The sequence below is a fragment of the Tachysurus vachellii genome, chromosome 22 (assembly GCF_030014155.1).
Source record: "Tachysurus vachellii isolate PV-2020 chromosome 22, HZAU_Pvac_v1, whole genome shotgun sequence".
Lineage (NCBI taxonomy): Eukaryota > Metazoa > Chordata > Actinopteri > Siluriformes > Bagridae > Tachysurus > Tachysurus vachellii.
This window is the reverse complement of record NC_083481.1, coordinates 7,498,334-7,512,965: the sequence shown is the minus strand read 5'-3', so window position 1 is coordinate 7,512,965 and position 14,632 is coordinate 7,498,334. Positions and strand designations below refer to the sequence as shown.

The window sequence follows — 14,632 nt, the reverse complement described above, 5'->3', positions numbered from 1 at the left end:
GGATGGATGGAAATTAATCTATATACAGTTATTATTTTATTTATCTACTGCTGTATATTTTCAATCTCTCTCAATATAGCTTATCATCTTACTGAAAAAGTGAAGGCTTTCTTATGTTGATAAACTATTTTACGGTTACAAAGGACTAACCCTGGGGACTCTTTATATAATTATTACATAAATATCTCCATACAGAACACTTCACACTATCAATGGGTGTTATTATAATTTTAGTGTTACATTAAAAGTGTAAGTATAATCTGCACTTTCACATCTCCATGCCTGAGCTGTTATTATTGAAGCAGTAGCTTGTTAAAACAAGGACATCTATATAAACCTGTGACCTTGCAGACAGCGTTATGCTCAACACATCCACTATGTATTGTTTAGAATATGGTGAAGGATGAGCATGTCATATTTTTCATATGTGTTGACCATGGCCTGTGGTTTTGGCAGCTGTGAGACTCTCAAAAGTGTATTCATCTTTGTAATGAAGAATTTATGCACTGCAACACAGCTAAGATAGTAATATTACTTTCTGCACAGCATTTTTAAATACCCACTCTTGTTGAACGTCTGATAACGTCCTGCATTAGATATTTTCAGACACCTAAAGAACAACTGTGTATTTCCTTACAGTACACGTTACACTAACACATGAGCATCACATTAAGCACCAAAGTCAGTGTGTGCTTTCAACCCTGCTTTCCAGTGCTCTTTATTTATGTCTTATCCATAAATCTAAATTTTTTTTGGAAGTCAGTTCAGTGATTGTTCCTTATATAAACATAAGACAATTGAACAGTGCTTGTGACTGATGCTCTTGCCATTCATGCTTTAATAATGAACCATTTTACAGTCTCATTATCTAATCTTGATCTAAAATTGAGATCATCAGGGTCAACTCAGGAGTTTCCACCTGCACACCTTCATCAGCTGAGTTCAACAACCTAACACATTTGCTCTATTCACTTCCACAGCAGAGTGTAGATTGTGTGGAGTCTCTAGGTGTACACTGTCTCCCCCTGGAGGATTTCTCTCTCCTTAAACTGCCTCATAGATATCTATACACAAAGTTAAACTTTGTGGGGTTTTTTGTTTGTTTATGTGACTTTAGTACATACTTATTTAATGTGGCACAAGTATTGCGGGAAAAGTATAAATAAAAGATTCAACAGTCTTTGGCACCTCAACTATCTAACTTTCACACAATGTTCCTCTCAAATTTGTGATTTGCTTCCACCTGCAAATTGCTTTGTGTATCATATTTAATAAACCAATACATTTTAAATGTTTAAATGAACATGTATAGTCACACCATTGTAGCAGTGTTACATGCAGTAGGCTATAAGGTAAGTAGTGATTGTTCATTTGAAGTTTACTCAAGTGGAAGAATGTAACTAATAAACTTACACCTACTAGCACTATGCATTATATTGTGAAAAAGTAGATTATCTTAATATCAAAACCTTAAATTTTCTCTGGACTTAATGATAAATACATGTCTGACATTTGGAACGAACAAAAAAAACCTAGGAATCGCATTCATGACGATTTATGGTGATTTTATTTCTTTGCCTACATTGACGCTAATGCATTAAGAGTAGGGGGTCCCCCGTACCAAGATGGCGGCTCAGTTGACGCATTCGCTCTAATGTACTGCCGTATAAAAGGCGACATCTAGTGTATATATCTATGAAACTGCCTGAGCAGGAGGAACGAATCACTTCCTCATCCTCATCACGTGTGTATGGGTTGCCAGATAGAGTCAGAACCCAGGATCGAATTTAAATAAATATTAAAGCTGCAAGCAGCATTTCCCGGGTTCAAGCGTTTAAGGCCTTTGGATTGACATAATATATGTCATGTCATGCTACATATGTCATGCTACAGAGGGTGCCACAACATATGTCATGTGAAGTACTCACCCGTCCAGTTTTCCCTAAAATAAACAAAGTCATATCCATTAGAGATGAGCCGGATACTCGGCTGAAACGAGTATCCGGTACGGATAAAGCACTTCTGCCGAGTACAAGTATTATACGAGTAATACGAGTCAATATCTGTGCTCGGATTGTATGAAAATCATCATTGGCTAGCTGATTGTGTCAGCGTTCTGTGATAAGCTAGTCACAGCGCCCCTCCCCTACAGTGATAGGCTAGTCACAGTGTTGCTGCTGTGTCTCGCTCTGCTCACTCACAGTCACACACAGAACAGCTCTCTGTCTCTCCTTCAGTCACTCGGGTTCGTGGGTCTTTTCCGTTAATGTTTAGGGTTTCTTCAGCTTTTTACTTCGGGTTGTAACGTTAATAATACGTACTTACTAACCAGTAGAGTTCTGGTAAACGTGGGTTCGTTCAGACGTGGTGCTTGCTTGGTAGAATGCGACTCGCATTGCGTCTCTGCCTGTCAGAGATTTTTTTTCTTTTTTAAACCTTCAGCTGTCTCTAACCAGTAACCAGACACTGAGTGTCTGACACGTTTTTGCTGTATTTCATAAAAACATAAAGGTAGTAAGCTAGTGTTATAAATATTACAAATTTATTACAGGCTAAAGCCCCGCCCATTTCAAGACAAGCCCCACCCACTCCGAGTCAGAACCAGAATCAGAATCAGAATCTTTGCCTTACAAGTCAGCACAAAATTGGGTTTTTGGACTGTTGGGGGCGCTAGAGAGCTTTTTTTTAAAAAATGGCTGTTTTTAGTGATTTTTCCGTTATAGCGCCACGAAGTGGCCAATCGCCACGGTTTTTGAACTGTGACCTCAGTTTGACCTCTTTCACATGTGTCCCAAGTTTGGTGTTGATAGCTCATTTAATTCTTGAGTTATTGACATTTTATTAAAACTGGCTCCTCACAGTCCAAACTTTTTGGGGCCCCTTAAGGACCCTGAATCAAAATTTCGACTTTTTTTTGAAAATTATTGTCTTTGAGACTCCAGAGAATATTACTGCACTGGATTGGTCTTGATCAGGCGAAAAACCTAGGACTAGTTAGCAAAAGTAGGTTTCGGATAAAATGCGCGATAGCGAAAAAATTTAATGGCAGAAATGAAATTGGAGATATACGTTTTTTAAGTCATGAGCCAAGGATTCCAATGATATAAAGCACTTGAGATTTGGACATATGGGTTTTAGGCGTTTAGGGGTTATGGGGACAAACACGTTTTGGGGCGCTGAAGCGCCCCAAATTGTCCGATTCCGCTGAGATTTTGGCCCTGAGTAACTGTGACCAGTACTACCATCTGACCAAGTTTGAGCTCTCTAGGCCTTACGGTTTGGGCTGCACGACCGTTTCTAGGGCGGAATAATAATAATAATAATAATAATAATAATAATAATAATAATAATAATAATAAAAATCCTAACAAAAACAATAGGTTTCCAGCGCTTCGCGCTTGAACCCTAATAAATAATAGAAATGTTGTTTATGGAACAGTGGGTGTGAGGCAGGATGCACCTTAGATGGGATGCTAGTCACTCACAAGGCACAGGGCATTGGGTGAACACTATAAGCCAGATTTGTGTCATCACAGCTGTTTGTGCAAGCTTTCTAAACATAGCATTATAGATGTGGTCCACCTTTTGCTGTTATAATACAATAAACTCTTCTGGGATGGCTCCTACTAGATATTGTAGTGTAGATGTAGAGATTTTCTTATTAAGGTAGAAGAGAATTAGCTTACAAGAGAATTACTGAGAAAATCACAAAAATCACTGCTACTAATATAATAGTGGCAATGACTGACTGTTCACAAACCATTCTAATTGACACAAGCATATCTTTTACTTACTTACATCTTACAAATGTCTTTTAAATTAGCTCATGTCTGATTTCTTTTTTCAACATTTTAAAAAAATCACAGTATTCAGCTATAAAAAAAATAGTGGCGTCCCAATACATGCATTTGATTTATTTGCCATTAACTGAGAAACAGTTTATATATATTTCCGGTTTATATATATTTCCGGTTAGTCAGTTCCATTTGAGACAATAACAGAGTTCAGTACGTACGTCATTTTTGGACGCAGCTACTGTTTTCAGTCAAGTCCATGGAAGCCTGTTAAACCTGGTGATCGAGGAAAAACATTCGACTTGGCAACCAGACCTCATCCGCGCAGTACAATCTGGCAACCCAACACGGGTGTGGAAAGCAGCTGTCGATGGAGCTTCACTTCGGTACAAGTTTGCTGTCGTGCACAGTAAAAGGGGGCGGTGAATAGTGAGATTAATCCCCCTTCGTACTGTTTTAGTTCTACTTAACTACTTTAAACATCATTCTCCAAGACCAAGCTCTTTGTCTCTGACATGGCTGCTCTTTCAGCCTGGTTCTGGAGCGAGGATTTCTGGCTTCCTCACAACGTGAGCTGGGCGGACCTGGCGAATCCCTCACCCGGGGTGGAGTACCCAAGAGCCGTACACCTTCTCAACGCGTTCCCGCTGGCCCTGGGAATATTCGTTTTTAGGATATTTTTCGAAAGGTATGTACGTTTTATAGAGTTAAAAAAAATCTCTCAATTGGCTGTCAAACCGGCTTTAAAATCTATTCCTGTCAAACAAACCAGAGGGAAGAAGGAGTGGAAAAAAGTGGGCGGTTTACACATTAGCATGTTAGCACCTTAGCATGTTAGCACCTTAGCATGCTAAGCTAACTAGCCATCAATGACAACTTCAATTTCGTGTGCTAATAGTATCCGTCCATATCAGTGTGTTGTTCTGTGACACTATAAAATACTGTAATGACGACCTGTAAGGATTCGTGCAATATTTTGTATACCTTTTAAACTACATTTCATGTATTTAAGCTTCAGTGTTTGCTTTAAATTCTTGAATCATTCGACCGGCTTTGGTTTGTTTATACATGCTTATTGATATTATACATATATATTGACGATGTGGTTAAGTGGATTTATTTAATAAATGAGTGTCTTGTTATGAACGCCCTACGGAGATGTTAACAGCGTGACAACAAAAAAGATAAGATGTATCTCAAGTACGCAGGTCCTCCATTTACTATGCAGTTTTCATCATAGATGTCTATGAGTTTTCATGATGTTAATTGGTGGCTATGAGTTTCCATTACTTGTTAGCTGCATTAGCCAAATGCCAAATGGAAGAAGGAGCATTTGCATACCATCAAGCCTTAGGCTGTTGATAGACTAAGAGGTGTGAATTAAAGATATTTGTGTAAATTTGACTTCTTTCCCTTTTAACCACTCCTTAAACTTTGAATGCTCTTGAGTGTTCTGCATTATAATTAAAACATTGTGTGTTCAGTCTTGTGACGTGTAGAAAATAGCCAATATGTCTATTGCTTGTTGTGTTGAACAATGAGGATCTATATACATACGCAAAGTCTGTGTGGACCCAGCAGGCTGCTAACTGCAGGTGAGTTATAAGACTTTCTTTGCACTTTGTAGTCGGAAAGTTTGTTCTACATGGCGGTTTCTGTTTGCATAAATGTTTTGAATATGCATTTTCCACCAGGGTATGTTTACATACATTTTAGATTTTTTATACAAGTCAACATTTTAAAAATTCACAGTATTTAGATAAAATTAGTGGTGTCACAGTACATGCATTTGATTTATTTGCCATTAACTGTTGATTTTAATAGAGAGCAAAGAGTTAAGTTTATACACCCATACTCACATCCATGCTCGCACGCTCTCACATCCATGCTCTCACATCCATTCTCGCACGCTCTCACACGAGTGCTCGCACGCTCTCACACGAGTGCTCGCACGCTCTCACACGAGTGCTCGCACACGAGTGCTCGCACGCTCGCACACGAGTGCTCGCACGCTCTCACACGAGTGCTCGCACGCTCTCACACCCGCGCTCGCACGCTCTCACACCCGCGCTCGCACGCTCTCACACCCGCGCTCGCACGCTCTCACACCCGCGCTCGCACGCTCTCACACCCGCGCTCGCACGCTCTCACACCCGCGCTCGCACGCTCTCACACCCGCGCTCGCACGCTCTCACACCCGCGCTCGCACGCTCTCACACCAGTGATCAAACACACCAGTTATAACATAAATATAATGCCTGAGCTTATTATTCTGTTATTAGAACGTTTACATGCCTCGTATTAAAACTAGTGTTGATATTAGTGATTCAATTACTCAGTGTCATGTCTGCCGTTTAGATAGCTGTGTGATGCTGATGCTATCTTGCTCTTCCTGTTACAGTGGATATTTTTGACAGTTTCGGGGCTGGTTCCACTGGTTGTATGAAATCTGTCAGTGGTGTTGGGTATGTGCAGTATTTTAGTTTGCCTTTAAAGTATGTGCAGTATGGTCTTTCTTTTGCTTAGCCGGGTGAACCAGTCTCATAAACTAATGTGCATAGTTGAAGACCTACTTTCATTCTTACCTCTGAATCCTAACTTTCACAAGAATAATCATCACACACACAGCCTAAAAACAATCACATTATCTCCCTACAAACAATCCCACATTCACTCCAAAAATCAATACTAATACACACAAAAAATCATCACATGATCCTCAGTTATCCTCTCTCTCTCTCTCTCTCTCTCTCTCTCTCTCTCTCTCTCTCTCTCTCCAATTAATAATCTAATAAATAAACACACACACACCAGTGATCACACATCCAGCCAAATAATCACTCTCTCTCACACACACACACCCTGTGATGCCCAATAATTACACACATGCACACTCAGCCCAATAATCACACACACACACACACACACACACTCAGCCCAATAATCATACACTCTCACACACACACTCAGCCCAATAATCACATACTCACACACTCAGCCCAATAATCATACACTTACACACAAGCACACTCAGCCCAATAATCATACACTCACACACACGCACACTCAGCCCAATAATCACACACTCAGCCCAATAATCATACACTCACACCCAAGCACACTCAGCCCAATAATCATACACTCTCACACCCAAGCACACTCAGCCCAATAATCATACACTCTCACACCCAAGCACACTCAGCCCAATAATCATACACTCACACACCCAAGCACACTCAGCCCAATAATCATACACTCACACACCCAAGCACACTCAGCCCAATAATCATACACTCACACACCCAAGCACACTCAGCCCAATAATCATACACTCACACACCCAAACACACTCAGCCCAATAATCATACACTCACACACCCAAGCACACTCAGCCCAATAATCATACACTCACACACCCAAGCACACTCAGCCCACTAATCATACACTCACACACCCAAACACACTCAGCCCACTAATCATACACTCACACACCCAAACACACTCAGCCCAATAATCACATACTCACACACCCAAACACACTCAGCCCAATAATCACACACTCACACATAGGGTTGGGAACTGAGAACCGGTTCTGAATAAGGTTCTGTTTTTTAACAGGAACTGGAACCGTGCAGAATTTTTGTTTCGGTTCCAAACGTGGTTCCGATGTGATGACGGGCAAAGCGCTGGGAGCTTTCACTTTAAATAGCCATGTCTTACCTCATGTATATTAATTGTTTACACTGTTTACAGTCACGCAACCAAATTAACACAGCTTACCACAGAAATCAGTCACTCGCGCTGCTGTGCTGAGGTACGCTTTGTGTTAGACATGTCTAAAAAACGTCTAAAGTGTGGATTCATTTCCAAAGCTACAACAATGAAGCAAATCTACCCCGTCTGAGAGGGTTTTCTCCACAGCTGGAGATACAATAAGCCAGGAAAGGTCTCATCTTCTCCCAGAGAAAGCAGACATGTTAATGTTTCTTCAGAAAAATTGCTAACTGTTTTGCCAAGTTGTTTTGGCAAAATTCTGGATGTTAAATATGATGTTGGATTTATTTAAATTTAAATTGATATGAATTGAAATGCTCTGTTTAAAATATTTAAAGAGTGATTAATAAACACAAATGGAATTGTTTCAGTATTGTGCATTATTTTTCACATTTATTTTATTATGGAATTGGAATCAGAACCGGGAATCGTAAGGCAGAACTAGAACCGGAATCGGAACCAGAAAATTTCTTTTGATACCCAACCCTACTCACACACATGCACACTCAGCCCAATAATCTCACACACATGCAAGCACACTCAGCCCAATAATCTCACACACACACACTCAGCCCAATAATCACACTTCTTATTTATTACTGTGTGCCTTATCTCATTATCTGTATTTATTTATATTTTATTTGTTTTCTCCTTTTTTTAGTAATCCCTGCTACATTTCAATTGTACTGAGCTTCATGACAGCTGAATTTCCCTTATTGGATTAATAATTTTTTTGGTGCATGGAGGTTAGAGTGAGAGATAAGGATTATAGAATTTATTTTAAAACTCAGAGTTTGTTTGAATTTGAATCCTCCCTCTTTTTAACCCACGACCAGCCACTTAACCTCGATGGTTAACTGCTTACTCCAGCATGGTGTTTCTGTTACCACACCCCTCCTCCCCTGGGCCCCTTGTCACCTGATGTTTACCACCGAGGACACCGGGTCCTATTAGAATCTTTTCCGTCACCATTGTTAGAGATCACGTTGCTCCCCTGCCGTGACTCAGCGCCGGATGTTTCAGGCTATGTCGTCTTATTTGGCGGGCCAATTAGCTTAGTTGGTCTAAAGAGGATTGATGTGGTTTTAGTTGGGTGACTGGGGAGCAAGTGATGAGGAATGACAATGGAAGCTCTAATGCCCAGCTGGGGAGCTACGTTTCCCCTCAGGACCTGGCACTCAGCCAGGCTGCACTCGCGCCCTCATTTATTTATTTATCAGTGGTAACGTCGTCTTCACATGCACTCTAAGCCCTGTGTAATCGAAAAATTCTGTCCATGGTCAAGGCAGGGCCTGTTTCTTTAAGGCTGAATTAATTTCTGTTCTCAAGTAGTTCCAGTCAAAACTACTTTTTTCAGTTAATAGCCTGTAGGCTTACTGTGCAGTTTATTAGGAACATTAATACACCTGCTTAATCAGGCAATTATGTGGCAGCTCACACTGCTTAAAAATGTTATGTTAATGCTGTGTTCACATCAATCATCAGAAGGTGAAAACCATGGCATGGTTATTGGTGGCAGTTGAGTTTTTTTTTTTTTTTTTTTTTTTTTTTTTTTTTTTTTTTTTTGTAGTATTTCAGTATTTGTGAAACTCCTTGGATTTTCTCACACATCAGTCTTAAGCCTTTATACTAAAAGAAGTAAAGAGAAGTCAGATGAAGTGAACCGGAAGGCTCCAGTCACTCAAATAACCACCTTGTACAACCACAATGATCAGAACTGCATCTCAGGATGCACAACGCACCGGAACATAGCAGAATATGTCCACACTGTTCTTGTGCTTCTTCAGCTGCTCTCTGTTTTGGGGACTCTTACTGATCCACCTGTTCATATTACCATTTTGCTATTCCAGTGCTAAACATCAATAAGAAAAACTACTGGTACATTAGTTTTCTTCTCAACCAGAGCAAAGGAATAGTATGAGTTCATGAGTGATCGAAAACACGTTTAGATGTGTTCGGGATCGGTATGTCAAAGTCAGACACTATCCAACACTTTTACTTAGAAAATACATATTTAGGAGTCTTCCAAAATCTCACCAAAGAATTCTTTTACTTTTCATTGAGTATTAAAGTGAAGGACCTCATCGTATCTGCTGCAGATGCAAGTGAAATACTATAAGATACTAGAAGATGCTATAAGAACTACTAAAATTTCTCACTTTACCAACCTTGATCCTGTCAGGAAAATAGCCATGGCATTAAAAGAACAATAAACAAATCAAAGAAAAAGATGAATAAACAAAAACCTGCCAGTGTAAGTGTTGGGGTGAAAATGAGCAAACAACTAGAACCTCAACTAAAAATAAAAAGATCAAATTCAAACAACTAAAAACTAAAAAAAAAGTTGCTACGTCAAAATAACAGCATGATCGCTAACAGTACAGGGTTTAGGTTTTTTCTTTTCTCGCTTTCTTAAGCCCAAAATGCCTTTATCGTTTTTCTGTAAAAGTTATTATTATTAATATACTGTACTGTTCTAGTAAATTCTACTTAAAATGTGAAATTTTCTGTTCATTTTGAATGCACCAAATTCAGTCAATTATACAGAAATGCTGAAAGTAAAATTGACAGAGAGAGGTCCAATCGTCTCAGTGTAACCATAGCAACCGATGTATGCTGGTGCTCTGCAGGGGGCGGGGCATCAGAGAGTTAGCTAGCTGTACCAGGAGCCGTTGTTGTACATGAATCTGTATAATATTGATCGTAATGAGAATTGCTGCTAAATTCTCATAAGTGTCCAGATGAAAGTAACGGCCTTGATCAGGAGCTTTTATAAACTTATATATAACTTAAATGTTTAATTTTATTATATAATCAAAATTAAGAACATGGCAATAGTTGTATTGTAAGCAGTTCAAATCTTTTTTTTTTTTTTTTTTTTTTATATAGTGCTATTAAGATCGCAGCTTCACAGAAATCCAAACGTAGATTTGGTTCCTTAATTAGCAAGTCAGGTGCAACAGTTATAAGGAAAACCTCCCTCAAGGATGGATACAGACCCGAAAGGGATCCCGTCGTCTTCTGGGTGACACCGGACACCAAGATTATAAATCATTACAGTACAGAGGTGTACACTTGTACATACTGTGAATAAGATTCCTGTGATGAACATAACACAGGACAGGACGGTCTTTATGATTACAGCAGGTACAAATTTACAGAATCCATTATACAGAATTATACAGTAGAGCGAACAGGGATTTAATGAAACGATAAAAAATAATGTAACATCTTTTTAAATACTTCAGCAGTACTTAAATACTTGAGTCCCAGTCATGTGTTTAGTTGCTGTTATAGTTGCATCATGTTCCTGAATGTCCTAATTTCTTCCAGCCTCTATATAATAAAGAAATCTGTGTGATGACACCAGCTTGTGTTTCTAGGTTGACTCAAACATACACACACTCTCTTTGAGACACTTGCAGTCAGGGTCACATTAGGAAACTTTTTTTTTGGAGACGCCAACACCAGCACTCTGTTCGTCATTATTGCCCAAGAATAAGCCATACACTCATTGAATGTGATTATTGTGAGGGATAATACACACAGTGATCACAGTGTGATCAAATACCTGATAAAACCCTCAGTAGCCCAAGCCAGTAGGTGGGTTAGTCATGGAATGTTGTTTTCTAATGCAGTGAACCAGCGTACTCTGAAAACTTGACCTCCGACACGGGAAATAGATCAACTCCGAATAACAAGTCGGGAAATCAGGCGGCATCCCGACATCCCAATAACCCACAGCACACAGTCAACAGTAAACATGTTACCCAGTGCATCATTATATACACGATAAACCACGATTTGACCTGATATTCAGTTTTCGTTTTGTGATGTCATTTCATTGATTTCAGCTCACATCACAAGATTATCGCTAGAGGTTTCCTAAGCCAAGATGAACAAGACCGTTGCCCGTCTTTTATGGTTCTCTGTCATTGTGTAACACTCAGAAATAATTTTTGGAGATCTTCTTTATACCTTTTATCAAATTCAGAGACTAGCCAAACAAGCAACATGGAGGATTCGCTAGTTCTGTATTCATTCAGACAGAAAGTTTGCCTCAATGTTTCCTTTATGTCGCTTGTTACTTTATTACCAATACACAACAAATCTGGTTAGCTCGTGTTACCTGGAGGTTCACTGACCATGTCTGTTGTATTAGTTGCTCCAGGTCGAAGGGAAATAACTAAAAGTTTTGTTAATCTAACAATCGATCATTTCTTTCCCGTTCCAATGAAATTTATTTCCATGAGCTTATCTGAGCCATAAACTTCAATGTAATGCAACACATTTTATTAACGATTAGTTGGCTTATGTTATGAAGCAGCGATTGATTAATCCGCTAGTGAAAGAGTTTTTAGTTCTAAATTTTTCTTACTAAGACACCGCAGCGTGTTGTTTCTAAGAAAAATAAACAGCACAAAATTGAGAAATGTTTCTTTGTTGCCCCGTTTCACAGACCTAGTGTAGTTCCTCTCGTATCACAAGACCGTCATTTTGTTTGTCTCTTAACTGAAAGCTGCTTGTGTTTGTGGATGTGTGGATGTTCTGAACCGAAACATTTTTATCTTCAAACTTTATATAGTGGAACCACTATATAAAGCACTGAACTGTACATTTGCTCTACTTCTCTGTTTTGCTGGAGGTTTTAATAGCCATGTTAACTCTGGGAAAGAGGTTTGGGAAAGTTAAATTCCTGTGAGAGAGAGACACACACACACACACACACACACAAGTATATACAGCCTTACACATAGCCATATTTGTGCTAGTCCACTACACCCAATCATGTAGGCATTTACCTCTCTCTCAGTATCTCTCTCACAGTTTGCCTGAGTTTGCCTTAAGGAATGTGTTAAATACCCGGAAAAGCAATTGAGCTGCAGTAGCTTACAGCTCAGTCGCTCACAGTAGCTAATAGATGACTCCGGTTATTGTAATGGAGTAGGACTTTCTCTAGGCCCTTGTATATATCTGGTGTGTAGAATTCTGGGTAAAAACAAAAACACAGGATAAAGGTCTTAAGTTGAGATGGTTTTGTACTAAAATCCTAGTCCTTTGCTTAAGCCATCACTTCAAAGTTTAATTAGCAATTCAAGCTAATTAGCACTGCGTATTGTGTTAAAGCCCAAACTTAACAGTCACAATTACACAAGTGTCATCTAGCAGAGAGAAAATGGGGAAACCACAAGGACTAGGATATAAGCCTGAAATTTCCTGTGTTACAGATCAGATTCATTCATTGTTCATATCCTCTGTGAGAGCTGGTGGGTGTTGAATCTTCTCCTATGCGTAAATGACACGTTTCCTGTCATCAGATTGCGTTATAGCTGACATTCGGAAGTTAAATGTGACCCACATCGCTAGGACTGGGTGAGCGGGTCATATGATCAGCTATGACTGGAAAAAGTTGCACTCGTGTTTGAAATGGAGCGATGGGTCATTTATGAATGAAAGCTGGACTCTCATTCACACGCATGTGTGTTTCAGACAGATTCATAATAATAATAATCACAAATCATATTCTGTTTTGAACGTAATATTAATAGACTGCCTTCAAGACCTTTCATATCTTCTGAGGAACTTTTAGATCATCTGAATTTAGCTCCCTTTTGGTTTGTGTCTTTGACCTAGTGTACATGCGTGTGCACAGGCTCTGTTTTTTTATTTGTTTGTATATTTTTAATATTATTTTGGTGCTATTCAATACAATAGCTTACTATATATACTCATATGTTTACTTACTAACTACCTATATAAAAATAAATACAGAATAAATATAAACAGGCATTTATATATATATATATATATATATATATATATATATATATATATATATATATATATATATATATATATTCACTTATACACACATATGCACAAGGTTACATAAATATATACATATGTACAAATATTATTCATTCATCTTCTACCGCTTATCCAAACTACCTCGGGTCATGGGGAGCCTGTGCCTATCTCAGGCGTCATCGGGCATCAAGGCAGGATACACCCTGGATGGAGCGCCAACCCATCGCAGTGTACAAATATTAATACAAAATTAAATATGCTAATATTATCAGAATAGGTTTATTGGCCAATTGTGTTGACACACACAAGGAATTTGGTTCCAGCTGTTTGTGACTCTCAAAAGTACAGACATAAATAACATTATACTATACACGACAAGATAATACAGACTATACAAGACAATGCAGATGTGATACAATAGACAGTTCGAGTATTAAATATGAATACAGAATATATGACTGATCAGTCATGTACATAAAGTGTGAGAACTGGTAGTTCTAATAACAATATTGTGCAATATTATGCTATTTGTACAATATACAGCAGCAGTAGTGTGTGTAACATATACTGATGATGTGATGACTGACAGTTCTGACAATGCAGTACTTATAGATATGAAGCAGAGAATATAATTTTGGTGAGTTGTTAATCAGGGTGATGAGGGGCCTGGGGAAAGAAACTATTCCTGTGTCTAGCAGTTTTAGTAAGCAAAGTTCTGTAGCGCCTGAGAGAAGGGAGGAGCTGAAAGAGGTTGTGTCCAGGGTGCAAAGGGTCAGTGGTGATTTTTCCTGTCCGGTTTCTGGTTCTTGTATCGTACTAGTCCTGGAGAGTGGGCAGGTGGGCACCAGTTATTTTTTCTGCAGTTTTAACCGTGCGTTGCAGTCTGTTCCTGTCCTGTTTAGTTGCTGCTCCAAACCAGATGGTGATGGATGTGAACAGGACAGATTCAATGACTGCAGTGTAGAACAGCATCAGCTCCTGTGGCAGACCATACTTCCTTAATTGGTGTAGAAAATACATCCTCTGCTGGGCCTTTTTGATGTTGGAGTATATGTTGGACTACCATTTCAGGTCTTGGGAAATGGTAGTGCCCAGAAACTTGAAGGCCTCCACAGATGACACCGGACTGTTGGATATTGTGAGGGGGAGTAGTGTTGTGGGTTTCCTAAAGTCCAGTATCATCTCCACAGTTTTGAGGGTGTTTAGCTCTAGACTGTTCTGACTGCACCATAGCACCAGCCACTTCACCTCCTGCC

At 39.2% G+C, this 14,632-nt stretch overlaps 1 protein-coding gene across 1 annotated transcript in view; it reads left to right on the top strand.

The window, feature by feature from the left end:
- Window positions 1-4,088: 4,088 nt before the first annotated feature.
- Window positions 4,089-14,632, top strand: part of cers5 (ceramide synthase 5) — a 31,865-nt gene continuing 21,321 nt past the window's right edge. The window contains exons 1-2 of the mRNA XM_060857805.1: window positions 4,089-4,180; window positions 4,326-4,482. Coding sequence (XP_060713788.1) covers window positions 4,165-4,180; window positions 4,326-4,482 — 173 coding nt within the window. The 5' untranslated portion in view covers window positions 4,089-4,164. The remainder of the gene's footprint in view (window positions 4,181-4,325; window positions 4,483-14,632) is intronic.